This window comes from Penicillium expansum, assembly GCF_000769745.1.
Source record: "Penicillium expansum strain MD-8 chromosome Unknown contig268, whole genome shotgun sequence".
NCBI lineage: Eukaryota > Fungi > Ascomycota > Eurotiomycetes > Eurotiales > Aspergillaceae > Penicillium > Penicillium expansum.
Window position 1 is genome coordinate 111554 of NW_015971324.1, and position 22809 is coordinate 134362.

At 49.0% G+C, this 22809-nt stretch overlaps 7 protein-coding genes across 7 annotated transcripts; 2 read left to right on the plus strand and 5 right to left on the minus strand.

The window, feature by feature from the left end:
- Window positions 1-204: 204 nt before the first annotated feature.
- PEX2_077440 (non-ribosomal peptide synthetase) lies at window positions 205-4035 on the minus strand (the record flags this gene model as incomplete). The annotated part of the gene is made up of 1 exon (XM_016745014.1): window positions 205-4035. The coding sequence occupies one exon, from the start codon at window positions 4033-4035 to the stop codon at window positions 205-207; it is 3831 nt and encodes a 1276-aa protein (XP_016597932.1).
- A 1199-nt stretch (window positions 4036-5234) lies between these two features.
- On the minus strand, window positions 5235-6413 carry PEX2_077450 (uncharacterized protein; the record flags this gene model as incomplete). Its single annotated transcript, XM_016745015.1, has 1 exon — window positions 5235-6413. The coding sequence occupies one exon, from the start codon at window positions 6411-6413 to the stop codon at window positions 5235-5237; it is 1179 nt and encodes a 392-aa protein (XP_016597933.1).
- Window positions 6414-6891: 478 nt separating this feature from the next.
- On the plus strand, window positions 6892-8565 carry PEX2_077460 (uncharacterized protein; the record flags this gene model as incomplete). The annotated part of the gene is made up of 1 exon (XM_016745016.1): window positions 6892-8565. One exon carries the CDS (start codon window positions 6892-6894, stop codon window positions 8563-8565), a length of 1674 nt encoding a protein of 557 aa, XP_016597934.1.
- A 732-nt stretch (window positions 8566-9297) lies between these two features.
- PEX2_077470 (sigma-70 region 2 family protein) lies at window positions 9298-11278 on the minus strand (the record flags this gene model as incomplete). Its single annotated transcript, XM_016745017.1, has 2 exons — window positions 9298-10463; window positions 10522-11278. 2 exons carry the CDS (start codon window positions 11276-11278, stop codon window positions 9298-9300), a joined length of 1923 nt encoding a protein of 640 aa, XP_016597935.1.
- Window positions 11279-16874: 5596 nt separating this feature from the next.
- PEX2_077480 (putative PHD transcription factor) lies at window positions 16875-19982 on the plus strand (the record flags this gene model as incomplete). Its single annotated transcript, XM_016745018.1, has 3 exons — window positions 16875-16932; window positions 17346-18962; window positions 19018-19982. 3 exons carry the CDS (start codon window positions 16875-16877, stop codon window positions 19980-19982), a joined length of 2640 nt encoding a protein of 879 aa, XP_016597936.1.
- Window positions 19983-20284: 302 nt separating this feature from the next.
- Window positions 20285-21290, minus strand: PEX2_077490 (uncharacterized protein; the record flags this gene model as incomplete). Its single annotated transcript, XM_016745019.1, has 2 exons — window positions 20285-21055; window positions 21114-21290. The coding sequence occupies 2 exons, from the start codon at window positions 21288-21290 to the stop codon at window positions 20285-20287; spliced, it is 948 nt and encodes a 315-aa protein (XP_016597937.1).
- Window positions 21291-21671: 381 nt separating this feature from the next.
- PEX2_077500 (F-box domain protein) lies at window positions 21672-22760 on the minus strand (the record flags this gene model as incomplete). Its single annotated transcript, XM_016745020.1, has 1 exon — window positions 21672-22760. The coding sequence occupies one exon, from the start codon at window positions 22758-22760 to the stop codon at window positions 21672-21674; it is 1089 nt and encodes a 362-aa protein (XP_016597938.1).
- Window positions 22761-22809: the final 49 nt, after the last annotated feature.

Here is a 22809-nt window from a genome sequence, read left to right on the forward strand (position 1 = left end):
CAAATAACCATACAAAATCGTTTAGATGCGCGTGTGGAAACCAGGTATTCAGTACTTTATACAATATATCCCTTCTACCTCTATGGCTGTCTATTTTTGTGTGAACCAAATCAAAACCCCTAGATCACAACTAGAGAGCAGCAAGTATTTCACAGCAAGCCATACAAAACTCCAATAAAACATGTGCTAAATGGCTGACATCGCTTAGATCGGCTCATCACGAGGCTCAACAAGGATCTCATTGACAGAGACATGTTCAGGTTGGGTCAGGGCGTAAACAATGGAGTTGGCAACATCTGAAGGATCGAGGATCTTCGCTCCAGATGGCTCTCCGTATTTCTTGACGGCTTCAGCATCCGTCGACATGCCCAGCAGGTCTGTGGAAGTGTTGCCGGGCTGAATACTTGTCACGCGCAAGCCAGCGCCTGCAGTCTCGAGGCGGAGGGCTTGGAGGGTGGCCTCGACGAAGAACTTACTGGCTGAGTACACACCCAGACCAGGGAAGACCTTACGTCCGGCGTCGGAGGAGATGGCGACGACATGACCACGGCCGCGCGAGAGCATGCCGGGAACCGTGGAAGAGAGAGCGTGCAAGAGACCCTTGCAGTTGACGTCGACTGTGCGCTCCCACTCGTCCATCTGTGTGTTTGCCATCATGGTGAAGTACATGACACCAGCGCATGCAACCAGGATATCGACCGGACCGAGCTCCTCACTTGCTGCTTGCACAAGAGCTTCCACCTGAGTCTTGCTTGTGACGTCGGTTGACCGGAGGATACACTTCACGCCATGAGCTTCGACCTTGCGCTTGGTGCTCTCAAGAGCATCAAGGCGTCGGGCACCAAGTGCTACAGCACAGCCCTTCTTGGCTAGGGCGGCTGCTACCGCCGCACCAATGCCTGAAGAAGCACCAGTTACTACAGCGACTTGGCCGCTGAGTGGCCCCTTCACTGGAACCGCGCTGGATCGGTTGAGGGCATTCTGACGAGATGGGGGCCGGGGTAGCCATCCTCGAGCAAACCAATGCCGAGTGTAGGTCTCTAGTAACAGGCTATCCACCTTGGGACGCTCAATGACGGCCCGGAAAGGTCTGGTCAAAGCGTTATCAAGGACGACGATGTCTCGGAGGAACTCGACAGTCGGCATACCACTGCGAAGAATGTCGACGGTAAACGAACCATCGCCACCCTTGGCTGAGCCTCTCTTCTCGAACCACAGGGCCACCCACTCATCCCATGGAAGAGGTTGTGTCTCATAACCAAGCTCCTTGAGGTCATCAAAGACTGATCGAGTATCGACCGGCGTGGGATCTCCGAGATGGAACACAGTTTGGTCTGTCTGGGTCTGAGTGGCAAGATGGACAATTGATTTGCTGACAAAGTTCACAGGGGTCATCTCGGCACGCCATCCTTCCACGTCAGGGGCATATCCAAGCTGGATGGATTCCACAATTAATGCAGTGAGCAAATCCCACGCATTGGCGGAGCCTGTCTCACTGTGACCACTGATGGTACCACATCGGTGAATCTTGACTGGCAATCCACGCTCACCAGCCTTGAGAACGAGCTGCTCTGCAACCCACTTTGTCTGACCATAGCCATCGAGTAGCTTTTTGGGGACATCTTCTACATCTAGTATGGTACTTTCGGGCCAGCCTTTCTCACCTGATGGTGGCAGAACACCATTGGTAGAGATATACTGCACGGTCGCGCCACCCTTGGCGGCCAGACGAAGAATCTCTCTGGTTCCACCCACGTTTGCTCCCCGAAGTGCAGCGTAGGGGTAAACAAGGTTGACGGTGGCTGCAGCATGCACAATCACTTGGACACGAGCCGCAATGTTCTCAAATTCATCCGGACCCAGACCCAGTCGAGGCCGAGAAAGGTTTCCTGGTAGGATTTCGAGACGTTCCAGAATAGAATCGCGCCAGAGTCCCATGTCTAGAAGGTTCCTGCGGATTCGAGCCACACCTCCAGCCTGATCGTCTTGCTCGGGGTCGCTAAAACGCACAAGACAGATGATTTTAGCTGAGGTGTTCTCAATCAAGTCATTCAGTAGGAAAGCGCCCAAGAAACCAGTCACACCAGTCAAAAGCACCGTGTCGGCCGAGGCGATTGAGGTGATCGCGGTATTTGTGGGTTTAATGTCCTCGTCCAGTGTAGCATCAGAAAGCAAGACCGCCGGCAGATTTGCTTGTACTTCTTCGGCGTGGCCATCTCTGACAGCACGCACAGTGTCCAAGTGGCCGGAAAGAGTAGTGTTCTCTGCGAGACGAGGAATAGGAACGCGGAAGCCGAAACGTCTGGAAAGCTTGGATGACAGATCTGCTAGAGACAAGGAATGTCCGCCAAGATCAAAGAAATTATCTTCAGCCTTAATCAGGCTCTTTGAAACCTTCAGAACAGCCTCCCAGATTGCCGCAATGTCATTGAGACCAATCGGGTCCTTCCCTGCGCTTTGCTCACTGCCACTAGGACTGGAGCTACGAGGTGAAGGGAGGTTTTTCATATCAACCTTGCCGGAGACCTCGTTAGTAGGCAATTGGTCCAGTGCAACCCAGAGAGCGGGGATCATGTATTGGGCAAGACGGTTCTCGAGGGCACGACGCGCGCTGGGGGAGTGGCCAGACTCGTTGATCACGACCAAAGGGCGATCAGCGGAAGCCTCTTTGTCGGGAACAACATATGCGACCAGTTGTCGGTCCAGTCCATCGCCGTAGGCAGTGACAACACATTGGCTGACAGCCAAGTACTGGCAGATGTCACTTTCGACCTTTGCCGGCACAACCGAATACCCGCGTAGCTTGATCATTGCGCCGACACGGCCGGTGATTTCGAGGAACCCAGAGGGGAGCTTGCGGGCCAGATCGCCCGTCCTGTACATACGAGCACCAGGCGTGGAATCAAAGGTGTCTGGAGCGAAAGCCTTGGCGGTGGTCTCGGGAAGGTTGATGTACTCCCGCGCCAACAAAGGACCTCCAATGAAGAGTTCTCCCGATGTCCCCGTCTCTACCTCCTGCCCGTCCTCGTTTAGAACGTAAGTGTGTGTAGGGACAATCGATGGGCCGACTGGACAGTAAATAGAGTCGCTATCAACCATATCACGGATATCTCCGCAGGCAATCTCATGCGTTTCACACGCACTGTAGCAGTTGAGCAGGCGGGCGTTGGGAAGAATTTTGATAGCCTTGCGGGCAAGATCAGTTGTCACAACCTCACCGTTCAGCCAAACGATGCGCAAATCAGGCACACGAGTACCGAACCGGGGATAGCGTGAAAGAACGGTAGCTAGGAGAGTGGGTGTCATGAGGGTTTCAGTGACCTTCTTAGCCGAGAGCAGGTCAACCAGAGCCGCGGGGTCATAGCTCGTTTCGTCGGGCACGATAACCACCGTGGCTCCGCGCAGCAGCGGCCGCAACATCTCCCAGATGAAGAAGACATTGCAAGCCACCCGATCACCTGGTTGTACATCCTGCACTGCAAATCTCAGATCGTATGATAGTACCGGGGCGCGGTGTGGATTGGCGATTCCCTTGGGCTTGCCCGTTGTTCCTGACGAATAAGACACAAACGCCAAGCGATCCAAATCGTCATCTGCCGGCAACGGAGACGGTTCCTTGGCGTCTCCATTGATTTCGGTAACGGGTCCATCCAAGGCAATTACCGGGACAGGCGCTTTGATTTTGTCGGCCTCAGACTTGTGGGTGATAATCACGGCGGGACTAGCGTCCTCGATGACATCCGCCAAGAGGTCCGCGGGGTAAGCCAATTCGAGAACAAGGAAGGCACCACCCGCACGGAGCGCTGCCAGACAGGCAATCACGTAATGTGCGCTGCGAGGTAGGAGCACACCCACGAGGGTGTCACGGCTCACTCCATAGGTCCGTAGGCGACTGGCAAGAGCCTCAACTTCTTGATCCAGCTGGGTATATGTATATGTCGTGGTCTCATCTTCCAGGGCGATGGCATCTGGGCTTGCCTGCACCTGTCGCTTAAAGAGTGTGGGCAAATCCTTGGTGATGTCGAGGATGGCCATTGTTTCGGTAAGGAGGGTAAGAGAATCACGCTATACAGGTCAAACGCTGCGAAAGTTCACTCAATAAGGTGGAAAAAACAGATGTGATTGTAAAGTTGTGGTCATTAATGTCGATGTATAATGGGAGAGAGAAGAACAAGGAAATAGGAAATTTTGTTGAGATTCTAAAGTTCCAAGAACTTCGAGGTGCCAATGGAACCCATTTGATGTTCCAGGGCCACCGTGTTCGCGTGGGGTTCTCCGGGAACGGGCTTCTTATCGTGTCTCCGGATTTTGTTTATCGTGGCCATTGACTACACGTGTATTTATTTATGATGTTTCATTATTATTTGACTAGATTGAAATATCGTATTTATTCTATTTTGTTTGTCTCTCTATACCCATTCATCTAAGCTAGATCATCTTCTCCTACCCTCAACAAATACTGATAAATCACATGAAATTCGACTTGGGCCCACTTTTAAGATTTGCATGTGAAAGGGCCCTTTTCCCAACACTTTGGTTCCTCCCCTGGAGGCGTCATAATGCGGAATTTGCGGCAATTTGGAAATTAACTTTGGCCCCCAAACCAATTCCATGGTCTGGCGCCGATATAGGTAGGTGGAATTGACCGGCAGATTTAGGCATCAAAGTGCACGGACCTCTTTCAAGCAGATCGAAGGCTAGTCCTTCTCCGTCCACTTTCGATGTACTAATGCACAGTTTTGCCCTGATCAACCACTGGGATAGGCGTCAAACCCGGCAAAATATCTCATAGGCCTCTTCTGCAGACACAAAGGAAAACCCCCAGGATGACCACTGTTGTCGGACGCATACTTATGCAGCTCTGGACAAAATCCATCAGCAGACTCGTTCGCTAAAAAGCCACCTAGAACCATTTGTAAGAATAGTTCACATTCATTGTCAAAAACATCAAGTCTGATATATATCAACCACATACCATACCCACCTGGGCACGTGCCCACATGCCTACCTAGGAATAGTCGCACGGAACTTCCCGAGATCTCCAGGGCTCACCTGGAACCAATCCTGCGATATTCATACATAAGCGATGATTTTTTTTTGGCCCACCTGAGCACACTTATGCATAGAGATGTCTAGCCGTCGCACAATAAAAGCACTGCAATTTGAATACAACATAAACATTATATAAGTTCTGATGCCACATCTTCTATAGAGTAACCCACCCCAAACTATACTTATATATTTATACCTATCACATGTCCGCAGTTTCCATTGGAGACTTGCACACCGGTCACACCGGTCTGGAGAGAAGCCTTGCCATAGTTAGAAGCAGGTGAGCATGTGTTTGTTGTAGCCATGTAGCAGTATTTGATGGACGGACCCGCGTAGTAGTATGACATAGCACAAGTGGAACTTGCAATGCAGCTGGCACAACAATCGTATGCGGAATTGGTGTTTCCAACTGTGAGTAATAGGCCGGGGACGTTGGTGAACTCGAGCGAATAGATGTATTTGCCCGCGGCCGAGCCGAAGTCCGAAGAGAGAGGATTTCCAGCGATGTTGTTTGTGGCACAGGCTGCGTAGAAGGATGTGGTGGTGGTACCCGCTAGAACAGTGCTAGTGGAAGTAACTGTGCTCGTTTCGCCGGCAGCAACTGTTGTCTCGGTGGTGGTTGAGGTGGTGCTGAAGCTCAGTGTGGTGGAGACATCCGAGGGAAGAACCACTGAGCTGCTGGTGATGGTGTTGGTGATTGTCACTGTGGTGGTAGGAATCGCAACCGTGACAGTAATGGGTGATCCAGTGACAGTGGAGACAGTTGTGGTCTTGATAATGTTCTTCTCATGGCACACGACCGCTTGGGGATACTTGTAATCATCCACCCAAGGAGAGCAATCATCATCCTCTTCCAATGAGCGCTTGGCAGTAACAGTGGGAGGCAGGGTGTCTGCAATGGGAGTGAAGCCTGCAGAGGTAGCAATGGTGGAGGTGCTGGTCGCGATAGTCGAGAGGACTTCGGCGACGGTTGTGGTGATAGGAGCAGGAGTTAGAGTCAATGTGGCAGTGTCAAACTCAGTTGAGGTTGTTGAGAAAATATCAGTGATTGCATCGGCTGTGGAGGTGACAATAGTGGTTTCATAGTCCGTCACTATCTCGGTCGACACAGCAGGAGTGACCGTGACGGTTTCCAGAGTTGTTGTGAGGACAACCACGGGGGTACGCTGATGAATCGTACGAGTGATGGTCGTGGTAGGTACCGACTTCACTGAGCTAAAGCCTAGCTGCGTTTGGCAGGCTTCCGTGGCCACATGGGCCTGACTACTGGCTGGTGGAGAGCTCGCCACAGGCGTGTTGGCTGAAGCCTGGCTGAGCAGAAGGGCTGCGGCGAGGGCAAAGCGACGAACGGACATTTTCATATTTCACAATGTGCTCTTAGATTGATCTAGAGAGTTTAGCTTGGTTGGAATATCCTCGCACTAAATAGTTCACCCTTTTTTGTTGGGTGGGAGTTTCGGCCGGCTATTTTCACCACCACGATTTACAACTCCAAGACAAAGCGCAAACAAGCGAGCGGAGGCGTCGATAGTGTCAATAGTTTATTTCACATCCAGGGGAAAAACCAAGGAAATGGATCAGTTTGCCCACGTTAGCTTATTTTTAGCTTTGTTGTTGTCGGCGTCTCCGTATTGCGAGTACGGAAACCCTAAGCGACAATGTATATACGGGGCACATTTTCTCCCAATAGCCTCATTTTGGACTTTGAATTCTTACACTCTTTTTACATTCCCAGTCCAACTATCAGTCATTCTTTTCTGTTTGTTGGATTAGTCATTCTTTTTTGCTGCTTTCTAATCATCTTACTGTCAATCGTTCAATCTTTCGGTTACAGTCAAGATGGGTTCTTTTCTTGTTCGAGGATGGATTGTGGCCGCATTATTTCTGCAAACCAGTCTTGCCACGACACTGATTGCTGAGCCAACTGTGACACCCACCCCTACTGCTGTGGCGACGCATCATAACCATAACCATAACCACCATCACCATCACCATTGGTCTTATGTCCATAGGCCTCTGCCTAGTCGCAAACCTTGCCCTGCTCGTTCTTCATCCGCAGTGCTCGCCTCCAGCATCGCCCCTACTTCAACTCCTTATCTGAGTGGAGTTCCTAGTCCCTCGTCTCAGCCGTATTGGAGCCATACTCCTCGACCTCAGTCATCGTCTGTGGCTATTCAGACCCCTTCAGCCCCTGTTTCTACTCCTGTTCCTAGTCCATCTATCATCGTGTCTGTATCAGGATCTCTTCCAACTGGAGTCGGATCATCATCGTCACAGATCAGCATCTCAACGTCTGGCTCTGATGATAGCACTACAATTGTCGCTTCTATTCCCACATCCACCCCATCTGGGGCACTTCAGTCGAGTGTGGCCTCTGGTTCTTCTACATTGGAGTTGACCACATCAACGGTCTTTTCTACTCGCACGGCTACCATCACTGCCTGCCCTACTACCGTCCCCAACTGCCCTGCCAGTTCAAAGACAACATTTGTGACTACAGAGACAATTCTGGTATCCACCACAATCTGCCCTGTCACCGAGACTGCCGGTCCTACCCAGACAGCATCTGCTTCGCTATCTGTCACTGGAGGTGCTGGTGATAATGGGAATGGAAATGGTGGCTCAGACCTCACAACTTCCACCGTCTATAGCACTCGTACTGCTACCATCACCGCATGCCCATCTTCAGTGACCAATTGTCCCTTGAGATCAAAGACCACATACTTGACCACTGAGACCTTGGTTGTCTCCACGACGGTCTGTCCCGTGGCAGATGCTACAGGTACCAATGTCGCTGTCGCTACCAAGCATACTGCACCTCCTTCTGTCACTGGAGCAATTGGAGGTGGCGATAATGGCGCTCCCAAGCTGACCACATCTACTATCTTTGCTACTCGCACGGCCACCGTCTTTGCCTGCCCTGAATCTGTGACCGATTGTCCCCTGAGATCAAAGACCTCTCACGCAACCACCCAGACATTCGCTGTCGCAACTACTGTCTACCCAGTCTACCCAGTCTACCCAGTCTACACATCTGTCCCAGCTGAAGATGTTGACACAACCACTGTCCCTGTGACTGTTGCAAGCCCTCAAGCTACTGGTGTTACTCCTGGATCTCAATCTGGCTCTGGGGGTGTAGGATCAGGCTCAGACTCAGGCACAGCCCACACTACGACCATCGTCGTCGAATCTTGCTCCGATGATGATACCTGTACCGGGTACACAAACACTATTGTGGTGACCCAGATAAACACCGCCGAGTCCACCGCGGCTCCCGCTCTGCACACCCCATACCGGGCCTCTGGGGCTGGAGCTAGTGGTGCTGTCTCTGCCTCCTCGACTCATTCGTGGTTCCCTAGCAGCCACCCCAGTGGACTGGCCACGGCTACTGTTTCGACTGCGACAAGTGCAGTGACTCCGGTGTACACTGGGGCTGCATCTGTCGGCACTCAATCTTCGATGATGCAGGTTGTTGGTACTATGATGGTGATTCTGCTGGCGATCTATATTTAGAGAGTTTGTGGGAAGATGTAGATGCAAAGTTTATGTTGTTCTGGTATTTTGTCTTCACATTAATATTTTATTATTACATATATATTCTGGTTGAGTTTGAATTAAAAGATCCTTACATTTATGACGTGGGTTTCCTGATTCTATACCTACATGTACATAATGTCAGGTGCTGCTCAATTTGCCTCTGCTGGGTCCTCTGAATAAATAGCCCGTGTCGGTATAGACTTGCAATTCCATCCAAGGTTGTTTTACTTTTTTTCAATTAGATGCACAATTATACTTTCTGCGGTGGAATGCTAGGTAGGATAAACGTATAAATTAGCTATTCAGCTTTGATGTTAATAAAATTGTCTTTTGTAGTCCACTCTCAATGATAGTCTTCAACATAGACAAGGGGAGTTACCACAGCACACTGACAGATTATTTCTGAACCTACTACCAAGGAAGTAGTCTTATAAAAAAAGGAAGATGCATGATGCTACGACACCATGAAGTAAATGGTGCTCCATGATCATATAACGATATAAATTTATAGCTAGCACATAGATTTAAGCCTAATATCTTCATAATCCACCAAGTTCATTAACAATCCACAATATTTTATAAGTGATAAGGAGGGTATATACAAGAAACTCTCAAAAGTGGTGCAAGAAGGCAGAAAACATAGAAAGCATGAAAACATAAGAACATAAAAACAAATACAGGTCATCTGGTCCAAGCCAGTGCTATACATTACTCAGTCAATGAGCGCATAACATAAGTAGTCGGCGCATCGAGAATCTCCCTACGAAGATCCGCTTCCCAGAGAGCCGTAGACGACTCCTGCACCCGGAGGGTCAAACACGAGAACAAAAACTCATTAACTCTGTACCAAGACAAAGAACTCAACCGATTAGCAACCTTCAACATGCGGCCCGCGAACCACGGGCGCGCAGAGGGCGAAGTAGCAGTCGGGAAGTACTGGGAGAAGTCTGGGAGCTCCTCTACCGGAGCAGTGGAAGCAAAGCTGTCGGCACTGGTGGGCCAGCCATCAAGAGTGCCGTCGCTGCATTCAAGCAGAGTCTGGAGCATGGCATCGACGGAGCCATTCATGCCGACTTCGCTGTCGACCATGGATTTCTCGATTGTGTCGAGGAAGATTGCTGCACGCGCTGGGGTGTTGCGGTAATCCCACATCGCGGCGTTGAGTGTCATCAACGCTGTTAAGCGGGCGACCATTTGTTTTCGGTCGTCTGGGCGGGTGAATCGGGCGCTCGGGGGCGCCGCGAGAATTTGGTGGAGTATGGATGTTTCTTGGACTGCTGTGTGGCGGGTTATGTATGACGATTGCGGGTTGTCGCGTTGGTATAGGGCGAGTTGTTCACAGCGTCGGAGGAAGTCGAAGAATTCTTCGCATTGGAATTTAATCTCGTCTACCGGGTTTGCTTCTGGGTGTGGTGGGAGCATTGTTCGAGGTTCGGGACTGGGTGAGACTTCTGAGAGGGCTGAGGAGGTGGAATAGGGTGGGGATGGCATTGAGCGGGGGGTTGGGATTGGATGGGGTAGTGTTGCTAGAGACTCAGATGAGATCGGGGCGTGTTGATTGTATTCATAGAAGAAGCTGGGCCCGTGGGTCTCATATCCCGGCAAGATGTAGTTCTGCCAGTTGATCATCATGCCGATGCGAGTGTTTGAAAATGCAGCGGGGCCACCACGCGCTCGTATCATCTCGCGTGCAGCTCGCATGTGCACCCGGCTTATTTCCTTGTGGCCTGGTCGGGGATCGCAGTCCTCTAAGGCCGCGGCGCTTAGACAGGAAACGATTGCAACGTCGGAGATGTCATGGGGGTTGTCAGCGCGATGCTCCTGGAGCACGGAGACAGCACGATCTTTGTGAAAAATAGGGGTTTGCGCTTCGCCTTCATTGCAAAGTATTAGCTGCATGTACCGTAATGGTGTTTTGGAATGCGACGGTACCTTTCATTGTCTCAGGCACAAAGGCCGATGTATAACCACTGTGGGCCATGGAAGACCGGTAATGGGATCCATAGGAGGCTGGCATATCGTTCACATAAGAGTCAAATATCCTGTGTCCATTTTGATCCACTTCTATAGGTAGAGTGTTGAATGTGTCAATTCGGGCATCGCTGATCATAGTAGTTGGTGATGGCATGAACTGATAGGGCATCGTGGAGGGTGATGGCCATGGGAAATTGTTAAAGTATAGGTCACTAGTTGGAGAACTTTGTGAATGTACATCGACAAAGCCATCCAGCAGGAGAGGAACATCTTGAGAGTGGGCAGAAGATGGCCGAAAAGGGGGAAACGAGGGCATATCATTGGATTCGATCAACGCAGGTTCCGATGAGATAGGGGAGACAAGCACATCGCAGTTAACCTCGACATTGAGCTCTTCTTTGCGAGTAGATTGCTTTCTGGTCGATCTCCTTGCGTGGGGTTGACTGTTGTTTTCACCGTCTGATTTCGCTTTCTTCTCTGTTTTTCGTTGCGCACCCCGAGTCTTCTTGGGTCTCCCACGTTTTGGTCGTGGTGCCTCCTCTTCACTTTCACTTTGACGAGCGCTACCTTTCTTTTGGCGCATATATTCTTGCATAACATGGCGCTTCACTTGGGTTAAGTTGGTTCGACTATTGTTCGAAGAGTCGATGAATTGCCACCGCACGTTGGATGCGTCCGGCGCATTGCTGCCGGCCTGATCAAGGGAGGTTGACATCTTTCTGAAATTGCCTAGGTAAAGACAGGAGAAACAGATATGTGTAATCAAAACACAGGAGCCGTTCGTCTCCTTGTGGGGTAAAGGAAAGACAGTATGGAGAAATTTTCGATGAATATAATCGACGGGGCGAATCCAACGTCCCTTAAAAGGAAAAGGATCCAAGAATAGAACCGCAAAGTTACAATGGGGCAACTTTTCTTAACCCATGATCTAACGTAAAAAGGATTATAGTAACTGCACGATGGAGATAACTCGAGACAGAACATTAGCCGGGATATGATTCTCCACTCATCGTCTTTTGACGAACTAGACCAGACTGGAATAGCGGTCTTTCAACATGCTGGTCGACACGTGTGGAGATCAGCGGTGCAGCGAGTCACAGACCGATCATGGAGTAGATGCGTATGAGCTATGCAACCTCTTGATAGCTTGGGGGCCAAATGCACCGGTATATACTATGTACTAGATTTAAGACTCCAACCTGGGCATCAGGGTCGATAAGATCATCCCCTGAGCGGGCCTTGACAAAATCAACTTCTCATGTTGTCCTCCATAATAGGCTAGGCTTGATCTATCCAATCCACATTTTAGAGCAAGTAAACTGTCTCCACTATGTTACATCGAGTCATCAATTCCGTGTGCCCGGGTGTACAGCCGGCATTCTATCCGGTCTGACGGTTGAATGCCCGTTGCCCGTGGGTTACAGATTGAGGAGGATCGTCATATAGTTCCCTCGCTTACAACATAGAGAAACTATAGCTTTTCTCATACCTTGCAGCTTCTTTTATCTTATGCAGTGTGATGAACACTGAATAGAACCAGATGTGTGGAGTGAACCACACGTGTCAATACGTTTCTTAGGGCCTCGGGAGAACTCCGTACGTTAGTGCCTTGGCAGCCAAATCGAAGCATTGCATGATTTTCCCAGCTGGTTTTGATTTGTTGCAGGGAAACCCTGCAAGGGGCCATGCACATCAATGGATACAGAGTACGGAGTGTCTAGACCAATATTTAAATTGTTTTTTTTTAGTGGGGGCTGAAATGGAGATCTCTGCAGGGGGGATATCCGGGCTGTTTCATAACTTCAACGTGAGCTACTTGTACTATTATTATCTAAATTTGCTGATCATCTCGTCTATATTGCGTTATACGTCGCTTAACTGCGCTAGAGACTGACGAAATCTAGCTGTGCTGTTATAATGATGCAATAGCAACCAAAATATCCTAGCATCCTCCAAAAAAGTCTCTATATACACACGCAAAGCTCTTCTATTGACCGACTACTTCAGTGGGGTATAAACGTTAGGGTTACGGACTACTCCGTAGACTACAGGGACTATCAAACTGCAAACTCTAAGCTCTAGATATATCATTATGTAGTACAACATACAGACTGAAGTTTTGGAAATTTAAACTATGAGACTATCCCCAATTCTCCGCCCCCACGCTAGCTTTTACGCTTGCGACATGCCCTCTTGGGCACCCTTTTGGTCGATCACCGGCAATTACTCGCCATATTTCCGGGATATCCGTTCTCCAGAAAAATAAATTATTCGGTGTTTGTGCCGAACATGCGCCAATCCCATTCTATTGAGAGGTAATCTACAGACGCATTGCTGGGTTATCAAGGCTGGCCCCACTCACAAGGTACGTCCTCTAGGCTGTTAGTGTGCTCTAGGGAGCGCCTTGTGGCTTCAAAAATACTGTACTGGTCAAGACAGACTCTACCCAAGCGAATTTGCTTGAGCCACCATTCCACGAGAGTTTCAGCGTAAGACAAAACTTCGCCGGTGTTTTCTCCGGAAGTACCCTTGACTGGCAATGAAAGGCAATGGAACCCTAAACTATGCAGGGCACAATCACCAATGATTACATTCCCCATCTGAATCTTGCAAAGCACAAGGTTCATGATCTCTGCGTCGCTTTGCCCATCATCACACGACATACTATCGGGCAAATGCACTGTAACCCAGCAAAAACCGGGTACGTCGTCGTGCGGATCTGCAATTCGGCCCCTACCGTTCATGAAAACACTGGCTTGAAGTCTAGAACCGGACGTCATTCTGTAAATTAGTACGAAGTAGAGAAGTGCGACTGTTGTTTTTTCTTTTTCTGGTTTTCTGGTTTTCTTTTTTCTTCAACTAGTTGATTGGTGGTAAAAAAAACTGCTCTCTGTGGATTATGAGAGAAACGTGAGGGACCTGAGACCTTCTATACGTTGAATACGGAGACAAATTACAATGACTTTTTTCTAGTCTTTGACGTGGCTCCGCAACAATCGGGTCTTTGAGAGCCTTGTGGATCGAGTCTACGGAGTATATACAACCCCATTTTTCCTTATCTGTTAACAAAGGCCTTCCTTATTCTTTATTACTTTACAAACGTTGAATCTGACACTTTTGAGAGTTCTAATTTATTTCATTTCGTTCATCTCATCAATATAGGTGATGTATATTTCATTACTATTTACTCTGTACTCCGTACCGGAAGACCTATGATACTAGTCTAGTTAGATTAGTACATCGGCTATGGATTTTATCTATTGCCCGTGCATTGTTGCCACTAAGGTCCCATAATTTGATCAATTTGATATCCACAGTGTCATTTGCAATTTTAGTGGGTAAATTTGCTCAACTAATGACTTCGGGTAGAGCCGATGTCTCTCCTATTTTCTTATCGGCTACTCCCGATCGAAAAAGTTCCTTGGGCATGTGTGCAAATTGCTGGGGCGGGATGTGATTATCTTCCGGTGTTGGAGTAGGCACCAATGTACCGAATATCTGGTAGTAAGATGAACCCCCACTAATCGTTACTGAAAATCTTGATGCAATGCGCCCTTCATCTGACCATAAAGCAAAGAAAGCCGGCCCCATCACTCTGAAACTAGATCTACCGGTTTCAAAATTAGAAAACAGCAATTGAAACAAGGTATATGGTACATATCTATGTAACATTGTATGAGAAGTGAAGCATATACTCCTTTTGACCATGATCGCCTTGGTGGAGTGCGATGCCATTGTGGAGTTGTGCTCTATGAAATACTCCGTACGGAGTACAAACGGTAGAGCTACTATAACGTCCAAAGAAAAACAACAAACCAGCATCTGCAGGTCAGCTAGCTCAATTTACTTCGTCCCGCTTCATATTGGTCAAAATAGCCGGTCGAATGTTCTGCGCATGGGGGCCAAAACAGCTAATTGTCGGGCAAACTAGTGTGTGAGGTCCATGTGCAAGCCAGGACAGGATATCCTAGCGAGGTCCAAGCACAAGTAAACAGTCTCCACGCAGATACACAGCATACATATTGGAGAGCATTTCAAGAAATTAGAATAGATCGAAGAGGAAAAAGGACTGGGGTAGAGGAAGTACAAGGAGATTCGGAGCCGAGGTTTAGCCCGTTTATTCCACTATCGGCGCAAAATTATATTTCATCTGGTTTAGTTGAACACTTAGTTGAACAAGTTCAATTTCAATTGAGGTAATCAAACGGGATTAATCAAAGAGATATTGGGAGGACCCTGGAAGTGGCTTTTTCCCAACGGTCTGGCGTCTCCCCCTTCAGGGCTGGCTCCTGTTGGCTGTAAATTTCCACTCGAGTGTAATACAATATTCCTTCTGTATCTTGAAAATCTCTGAAAAATAGAAGTCTAACCTGCTTAGGAAAGTAAACCTCAAACACATATAAAGCTTGGCATCTACGAAGTAGAGACTGATTTGCCATAATCTCTAATTTAAGCTATACCTACTCCGTACATGTATATACTCTGTACGGAGTACCTATACGGGACATCAAGAATAGTGCTTCCCACTTCTTAGCACGTCAGTTAGTGTAGTTCCTAGGTCCATAGGTACCTGCGCTTTGCATGGGTCCGTTTAGCAAACGAGCACATTCTCAATCGCCAATGAAGCTATTACAGACAGGGCAACTCCTGCTAGAAGAAGATCATTTGCTTTTTTAGTCACACCTGCCTAGCTCAGCAAGCTTTTGTAGCTTTGACACCCTCTTTCATGTGCCCGTGGATAAGTTTCACCACAACTATTGGCCCGATCCTCCAGGGCACTCTAAATTACTATGCATATCACCGGCTGATCATTTAACTACTGTGCCTTACATCCGGGAGCTATCCGGCTATTCCTTTTACTTGAAACGTCTCGCCACATGGTGGTTGATGGCACTATCCCGTCACCGAAGGATCTTCACTTGGTGATCCGCAAATGATGTCGCTGGAAGAAAGCTGATCTGGGATCAACGGCGAGCCCATTGCAAATGCCTAAACCATTACGTAAATCGATTATGGTGTTCTGTTGTAACATTGTTGCCATTGGGTTTCTGTATGTCGTATGGATGAAAATCATACCTCGCTTGCTAACCTGTTTGTGGGAGTATATCATCTGAAACAGTGGGAGGTCGATCACCCTTCCCCTACATTTGGCAGACCTGTGCCTATATCTGCATTTGGAATAAAATTGCCCTTTGAAGAGAGGCCGGTGAGATGCCAGCCATACTTTTGGCCTGAGCACAAAGAAAGCAATTAGAAATGACCTAAACACAACCCCCCTCGAGAGGGCTCGATTGTTCATTACGTTAAGGCTGGTGGTTATTATTATCTGCCGAATCTTTGCATTTGGCTGAGTATTTACACCTGTAGATGTCTCCCGTTTTATATATGCGTGAACGTCTATATAACCAAGGTGAAAGCACATTGCCATCTCACTCATGCTTGAATTCATTGCTGGAATTTGGATGCATCTACACTTCAGTGCAAGTATCTAATTAGTTCTCTTAATAAACCCTTTGAAAACCAGCCGCAATCTCTAATTTAGCATGTGAAAAATAGGCAATAGTTACACCGTTTGACAAATCCCACCGTGCGCCATCGGCCTCTGTATCTTGAAACCAATCATTGTGTCTTTCCTCAGCAAGGTGATGAAGGCAATTGGAATTGGCTGGAAAGCTGGAAATTTACTATAATGGGCAGTGGTAGCATCATCGAGCGTAACAACGCGATAGCTACTTACCTAGTCTGATGGATGGCTATGTAGCTATTTATCTGCAAGCCCTACAAGAGTGGATGGCATTAATGTGGAATCCAAGGTACAACAAGAGCGCATTTCAACACATACGCGTTCCATGGATGAAGTTATATTTATAATGACACATTGGAAGGCTTGAAGAGTGATAGGGTACATGATGCAAGTTGTTAATATTCAAATGATTATCGACCATTTAGGACCGAAAGGCAACCGAAAGGCAGTGAAAGAATTGCAGCATTAGTACCAAAATTGCTACATTTCTAGTGCCAATTTGCAGACAAAGAGGGTGACCGTTGTCAGATCTCGTGCTCTTCTATATCAGTACTGGGTCCCGGTCTGACACTAATATTCTCTGTTTTTACCGTAGAGATCTCTAGTTGAGCTAGGGACATTCGCACGTCCAGTATATTTGACACAAGTAGTTTGCTCTCTTCAGGACTTATCTGTGGAGGAGTAGAAGTGAAGTGGAAGAAGTGAAGTAGAAAGTGAAGTTGAGGAAGTCGCTGTCGCGTGTCCGGGATCTGCTCACCGCCTTCGCGCCCAGTCCGCAACTCCGACAATGTTCAACCCAGACCTCAAGGCACTGGACATTGAATCAAGCTGGAATCAAACAATCTGTAAGTTTAAGGGAGGGTTTCAGATTGTTTCCTCCTTATAACTATCAACCAAGCAATCCCAGGGAAGAGATTGGACCAGACCCCATTTCTTCGATCGGCGGTGGGATCGCGCCAACCCTTCAACCCGCGAGAATTCAACAGTCAACACAAGACCACCGAGAGCACTCTCCCAATCGCATAAGTGGGATCGCACAGACAAGAAAAATCCCGAAAAGTCATCTGCAATACTCTACACCCTCGATGCAATCCGCATAATGTCTCCAGCAGTCTCGGTGGAACTTATATCGGTTTAGTTTTGCCCGCGCGATCTTCGCTCGCATATTTGAACCTCCTGGAGTCCACCCAAGCTTCATTTCTCACAAATACGAACGGCAATTAGTCTAGAGCTACTTTCTCGAACCTGCGCAAAATAGACCTCTCCGCTCCACTCGTGGCAGCCATGGCGGAGATGGAGGCGGCCGCCGGCGCAAACCACGCGAACGGCTCCGCGGCCAAAAAGTCTACAACCAACCCCTACGAAACGAACCCTGATCACATTCCCAGCAATGACCCGTTTATTTCCCAAAGTGCGCAGTATGGCCGCTACACACCCCGCGCCGACGATTTCACCCCTCGCTTCATGAACTGGTATCGGTCTGACCCGGCCGTGAACTCGTTTTGGGAGAAGGTCGCGCAGCAATACTGTACCCCGGAACACTCACTCAATATATCAGGGCCGAGGGAGGCATTCGCGGCTGGAAGTATAATTATTTGGGTTGACCGCCAACTCGCCGATGGAGCGGCGGCTGAGAGTTACTCATCCGTGAATACGAATGAACTGTCAGCTGCCCAGAAGGCAGAAGACTCGCTCAGAGAGATTGGAGTTACAGTGCCAGTGGTATATTTTTGCGGGACGATTGAGGGGAGGAATGTGACAATCGAGTCCCGCATTGCGGGCGTCTCGCTAGAAGTTGCGTGGAGATATCTTGACGCAGAGCAGATCGATATTTTCAAAAACCAGTGTCGCCAGATCCTCCAACGACTCGGAACAATCGATTCCCCCCAAGACGAACCGTCCTATATATGCCGTGAACTCAATTCCCAAATTCCACCCTCCGTCGAGACTCGCGAACGAGATATCCTATTCACAGAAAAAGGCAAGGAAGAGGAACTATCTTTGACACACAACAACTTCGTTCCGAGCAATATCATTATCCAGGACAACCGGGTGGTGGGGATTGCTGGCTGGCGACAATGCGGATATTTTGGCACCGTCAGAGCCAAGAAGGTCCACCGACTCTTCAGGGATCTAGGGCCTGCATCTCAAAATGGCGTGACCAGTTCTGAGAAGAGCGCGACTTGGACCGACCTCTACGATGATGCCTACGACCCCAGCAAGGGCATCCCGCTAGTGGCAAACCAAGACACACCCCTGCCGTCAGTCAAAACCGAACCTACAAACTCTACCCTCGACAAATTCCCAGCGAGCGACGACTTGGACACACATTCACTGGGTTTTGATGGCACAGCCGACTACGCAACGTCCAAAACAGTGGCGAACCTCAAGCACGGGCTGACATCAAGAGCGTCATCATCCGACCGCTCCTCCCCAGCAAATTCCATCAAAGCAGGAAACAAAAGGCCCCCGACAAGCACTAGCAAAAAGGGAACTGCAAAAAAACCTGCCGCTAAGAAGCGCAAGGTGAATGACCCGGACGCAGACAGCGTTGATGGGCGGCGTTCCAACACACCAGTTTCCCGGGCCAGCAAAACACCCGCCAAGAAGCAGAGCTCTGTCTCGATAGCAGGGTCACCACCTCCCGAGGAGAAGAAAAAGCCACAGAAGAAAAAGAAGAAAGGGCCCAAACCAGCTGCTGCCCAGGAAGATGACGACTCCGACAGCTTTGACGAAAACGCCATCTTCTGTATTTGCCGCCGACCTGATAACCATACGTGGATGATCGGGTGTGACGGCGACTGTGATGACTGGTACCATGGAAAATGCGTCAATATCGATCCTAGAGATGCAGATCTGATTGAGCGGTATATCTGTAAGTGTCAATGAGCAACGGCTCTATTCTATTCAAAACTAACTTCAAACACTAGGCCCGAAATGCGTAAGCGAAGGAAAGGGATGCACAATATGGAAACCAATGTGCCGTCTAGTCGAATGCCGAAAACCAGCGCGCGCCAAGACGAAGCCCCCGAGCAAATACTGCTGCGATGACCACGGCCGGGAATTCATGCGTCAACAGACTCAACAGCTTAAACATCGTGCCGGTCAGACGAATGGTCTGTTCGAAGACCTGGGTAGCATGGGTGGCATTCTTACAGCCGGAGACCTAAAAGCAGCCATTATGGGTGTAGCATCTACACAGGAATTCCGAAAGCTCGGAGATCGCATCATCTCCCCGCCACCACGGGTAGACCAAAAAGAACTTGCTGTGGCTGGAGTCAAAACCGAATCAAAGCCGCAGAGTGGCAGGTGGTTGGGAGTCGACGTCCATGCCGCCGGCTTGGAATACTCGCACGATGAGATTGCGAAGATAGAAAAGCTGCGCACGCAGCGTGACGAGCTCCTTCATCGCAAGGACATGCTTGCTGCACGCACAACTTTCCTCACACTTCTCAAGCCACGTGCCAAGGGTGTAGTAGAGAAACTGAAGCAGCACGAGCCGAAGGGCGGATGGAAGGATATCTGTGGCTTTGACTCGCGACTCTCGTGGTCCGACGAAGAATTCGATGAATGGCGCCTCTCCGACGCTGGAAAGAAAGCTCTTGCGGAGGGAACGGCTGAAGCTTTGGCTGTGAGTTCTTCGGCTGGCACCGATGCCGACGGGGACACGGCGATGAACGGTGACGGTGACGACGATATCACATTCTGGACACGTGGTGTTTGCACTAAGAAACGCTGCGAGAGACACAAGCAGTGGGTCAAAGTGCAGCAGCAGGATATACTCTTCGAGGAGGAAACGGCAGAGCAGGACCTCGCCAAGTGTGAGGAGGAAGGTCGGTCTGTGGTGGAGCGGGGTGTGATGAGACGATGGGCCGAGAAGGATAATCAGGCTTGAACGTCGAACTGATTTTCTCAAGAGTATTCCATGGCCAGCCAGATTCCACAAAACAAAAGCTTGATACCCCTTGATTGCGGAGAGGCAAGAAATACTCATGGACTGGAGTTGGAATTTTGCAGATTTTAATATAGCAGGATGATAGTGGCCAGGGTTTTGGGCCAATTGCATACAAAGCGGCGCTTTGCGAGGGGCGGATCTGACATGTTTGAAGGTAATTTTTTGTAAGAGTATGAACAATTGCATCGAGATCGATCAAGGCCATCTTTTTCTGACAGCGACATCATGGCAAATTTTATCATTCATTGCTCATTCCATATTCCCCACTTGCCTAGACTCGTACCAACTCGATCTTTGATCACTTCGACTATCTGGGCTCCTCTCAAATCAGAGAGCAATAGATAGGTATCGATGCCTTGGTCTAACGTCTTCATGAGCAAGGTGGGAAACAGGGAGGGGATGTCCGAATGGAAGATGGAGTGGATTCCATCTTCCAGCGGCTGCCTCGCAGCACTATTTCCATAGGTAGTAGCGTTTCCAGTCGACGGCTGATTTTTATCCCACTCTGGATTCATAGTTCCCAGTCCATTAGTATTGACAAGAATGATTGAGAGATGAGAGGCGTGCACACGAGACAAACGCGTCAAGGTGCGGAGTGTAGCTGTCAGAATGGCCGCACCTCGAGCCGGGTTGGATGCTCGAATTACTCCTTCGGTCAGGGTATCGAGACCCACGACAATAAGGATAATGGGATTGTTGGTGGACGGGCTTGTGTCTGTCGGGGTTCTCTGCTTTTCTCGGTTTTTTTGGATCTCATGCAACGCTTCCGAGACCTTAACGATGGCCTGTGCAGCATTGGTGAAGTTGTGCACGGGAAGTAACTGCACAGAGTCAAGTCTACGGATTGCATCATCTGTTGGTAGACCAGGTTGGTCATGGAAAGAAGACTGCAGCTCATTAAGTAGAGTCCGTGGGGCAAAAGCCTCGAAACTTCGTGGGTGAATAATGAATGCGCTCGGTTCAGATGATGGATGGATACTCCGTAGTTGGTTTGTGAGAATGCATCGAGGAACCTAGAGTAATTTTAGTCTAATTGAGAATGTACAGCGAGATGTATTGGGCCAGTCATACCTGTCCGATATACTCGTTGCTTTCGTTGCTTCTCATTCGCAGCCTGGACAAGCCGAGGACAACCCCGCACCGAAAGACTGCAGCCTCGGAGGATTGGATACCGTGCTTCCAATCATTCTTGAGGTTCCAGTCGGTTTTTGCCGTTGTCTTATTTGAAGGAGGAGCTGTATTTTCCATTGGCTCTGATTGTCGGAGTAGAGAATCAGCAAGGACCGGGAATGCAGGCTCTGCTGAGTAGACATTTGGTGCGCTCGACATGGCTCACTGCATATAAAGCCTCGTCAGGTTGTCATGGATCCGATATCAGGATACAAGTATGCACGGAGTAGAAGAAGCGAAGAGCGAGTGGTGGAGACAAAAGCAAAAGTGGATACAACATCCCCCGATTTGGTCTAGCCTCACCTATGAGCTTCCCTCCGTTTGTCTAAGTTGTACTTGAACATTCAATACAGAATAATCTCTTGAAATTGATTTTGGCCATGGAGTAAAGATTTCATGTATTATGGTAGAAATGGATAGTTAATAAAATGCTAACGATACATTGCTATGGAAAAATGGTCAAGCTCGCCTCCACACTCCACGCCCATCATGCACCCAACCCCCGTCCCCGATGACATCGTCCAAAACGGCTAGCAGATCCTGCCGCATGGCCTCCACATGCAGGTCGCCGCACCTGAACTCTTTCAAACAGGGCAGATTATTCACAGTATACCCAATCAGAGAGTATGAGGTAACAAGTTCCATCCACGGATCGTTAGGATCCATGGACCCTCGTTGTTCAAGCTCAGTAATATGATTATCCTGAGGGGGAGCCAGCCGTACATCAAGGCGTTGCAGACAACGCATCTTCACGACAGCATCCAGTACAATTTGCGAGTGATTGTAAAATGGAAAGACGGCTGTGTAGGAAAAGTATGTGAGGCCGCGTAAGAGAATTGGCAGGTCAATTGGGCGTTGAAGCGTACGGGTTGATCCGCGTATGCCACTTGTACCCCACTCTGCAAGAACAGATGGGACACATGAAAGGAAGTACTCGTAGTGGTTGTATGCTTTCAGAGAAGATGACTCGTTAAAAGTCATCGATGTCCATGGTCGGGATGCTAGAAGACTAGTACAGTTCTCCAGGTCAGGTAGCTGGGATGAATCACGGGGTTTGCACTCCCGTTCCAAAAGCAGGATCTGGAGGGGCATATCAAATGCCCAGTGGTGTCCATCATTGATCGGGCTAGCTAGAGTGTTGCCAATGAAGACTGGAGGCCCTATTACTAGAACACGGCGAGGGTCTAGATAGCGGAAGACTCGGCGCCACCAAAATGGGTCGACCTGACGATCTGGGTTTTCATCCACGATTGCGACGAGAGATGTCACATGTTGACAGAGATCCGACTTGATAATAAATGAGTGGAAGTCGGGTTCATCATGGAGGTTGAGTCGGACATGAGTAAATAGTTGAGGCCGCACAAGTTGAAATAGGCGCCGTGAGCACAGCTCGAGATGCTTGAGGTCTTTTGTAGGAGATTCGGTGAGCTTCAAATTCGGTGTATGATGTAGTTGTTCAAATGATGGTGGCTTCGTGGATACATAGCAGATAATTTGGTCTAGAAGCTCATTGGGGAGGAGTTCCAAAGGAGAGGCTAGCACAGACATGGCAAATTGCTCATGTCGAGGGTCTCGCCCCACATTACTAGCAATTGGA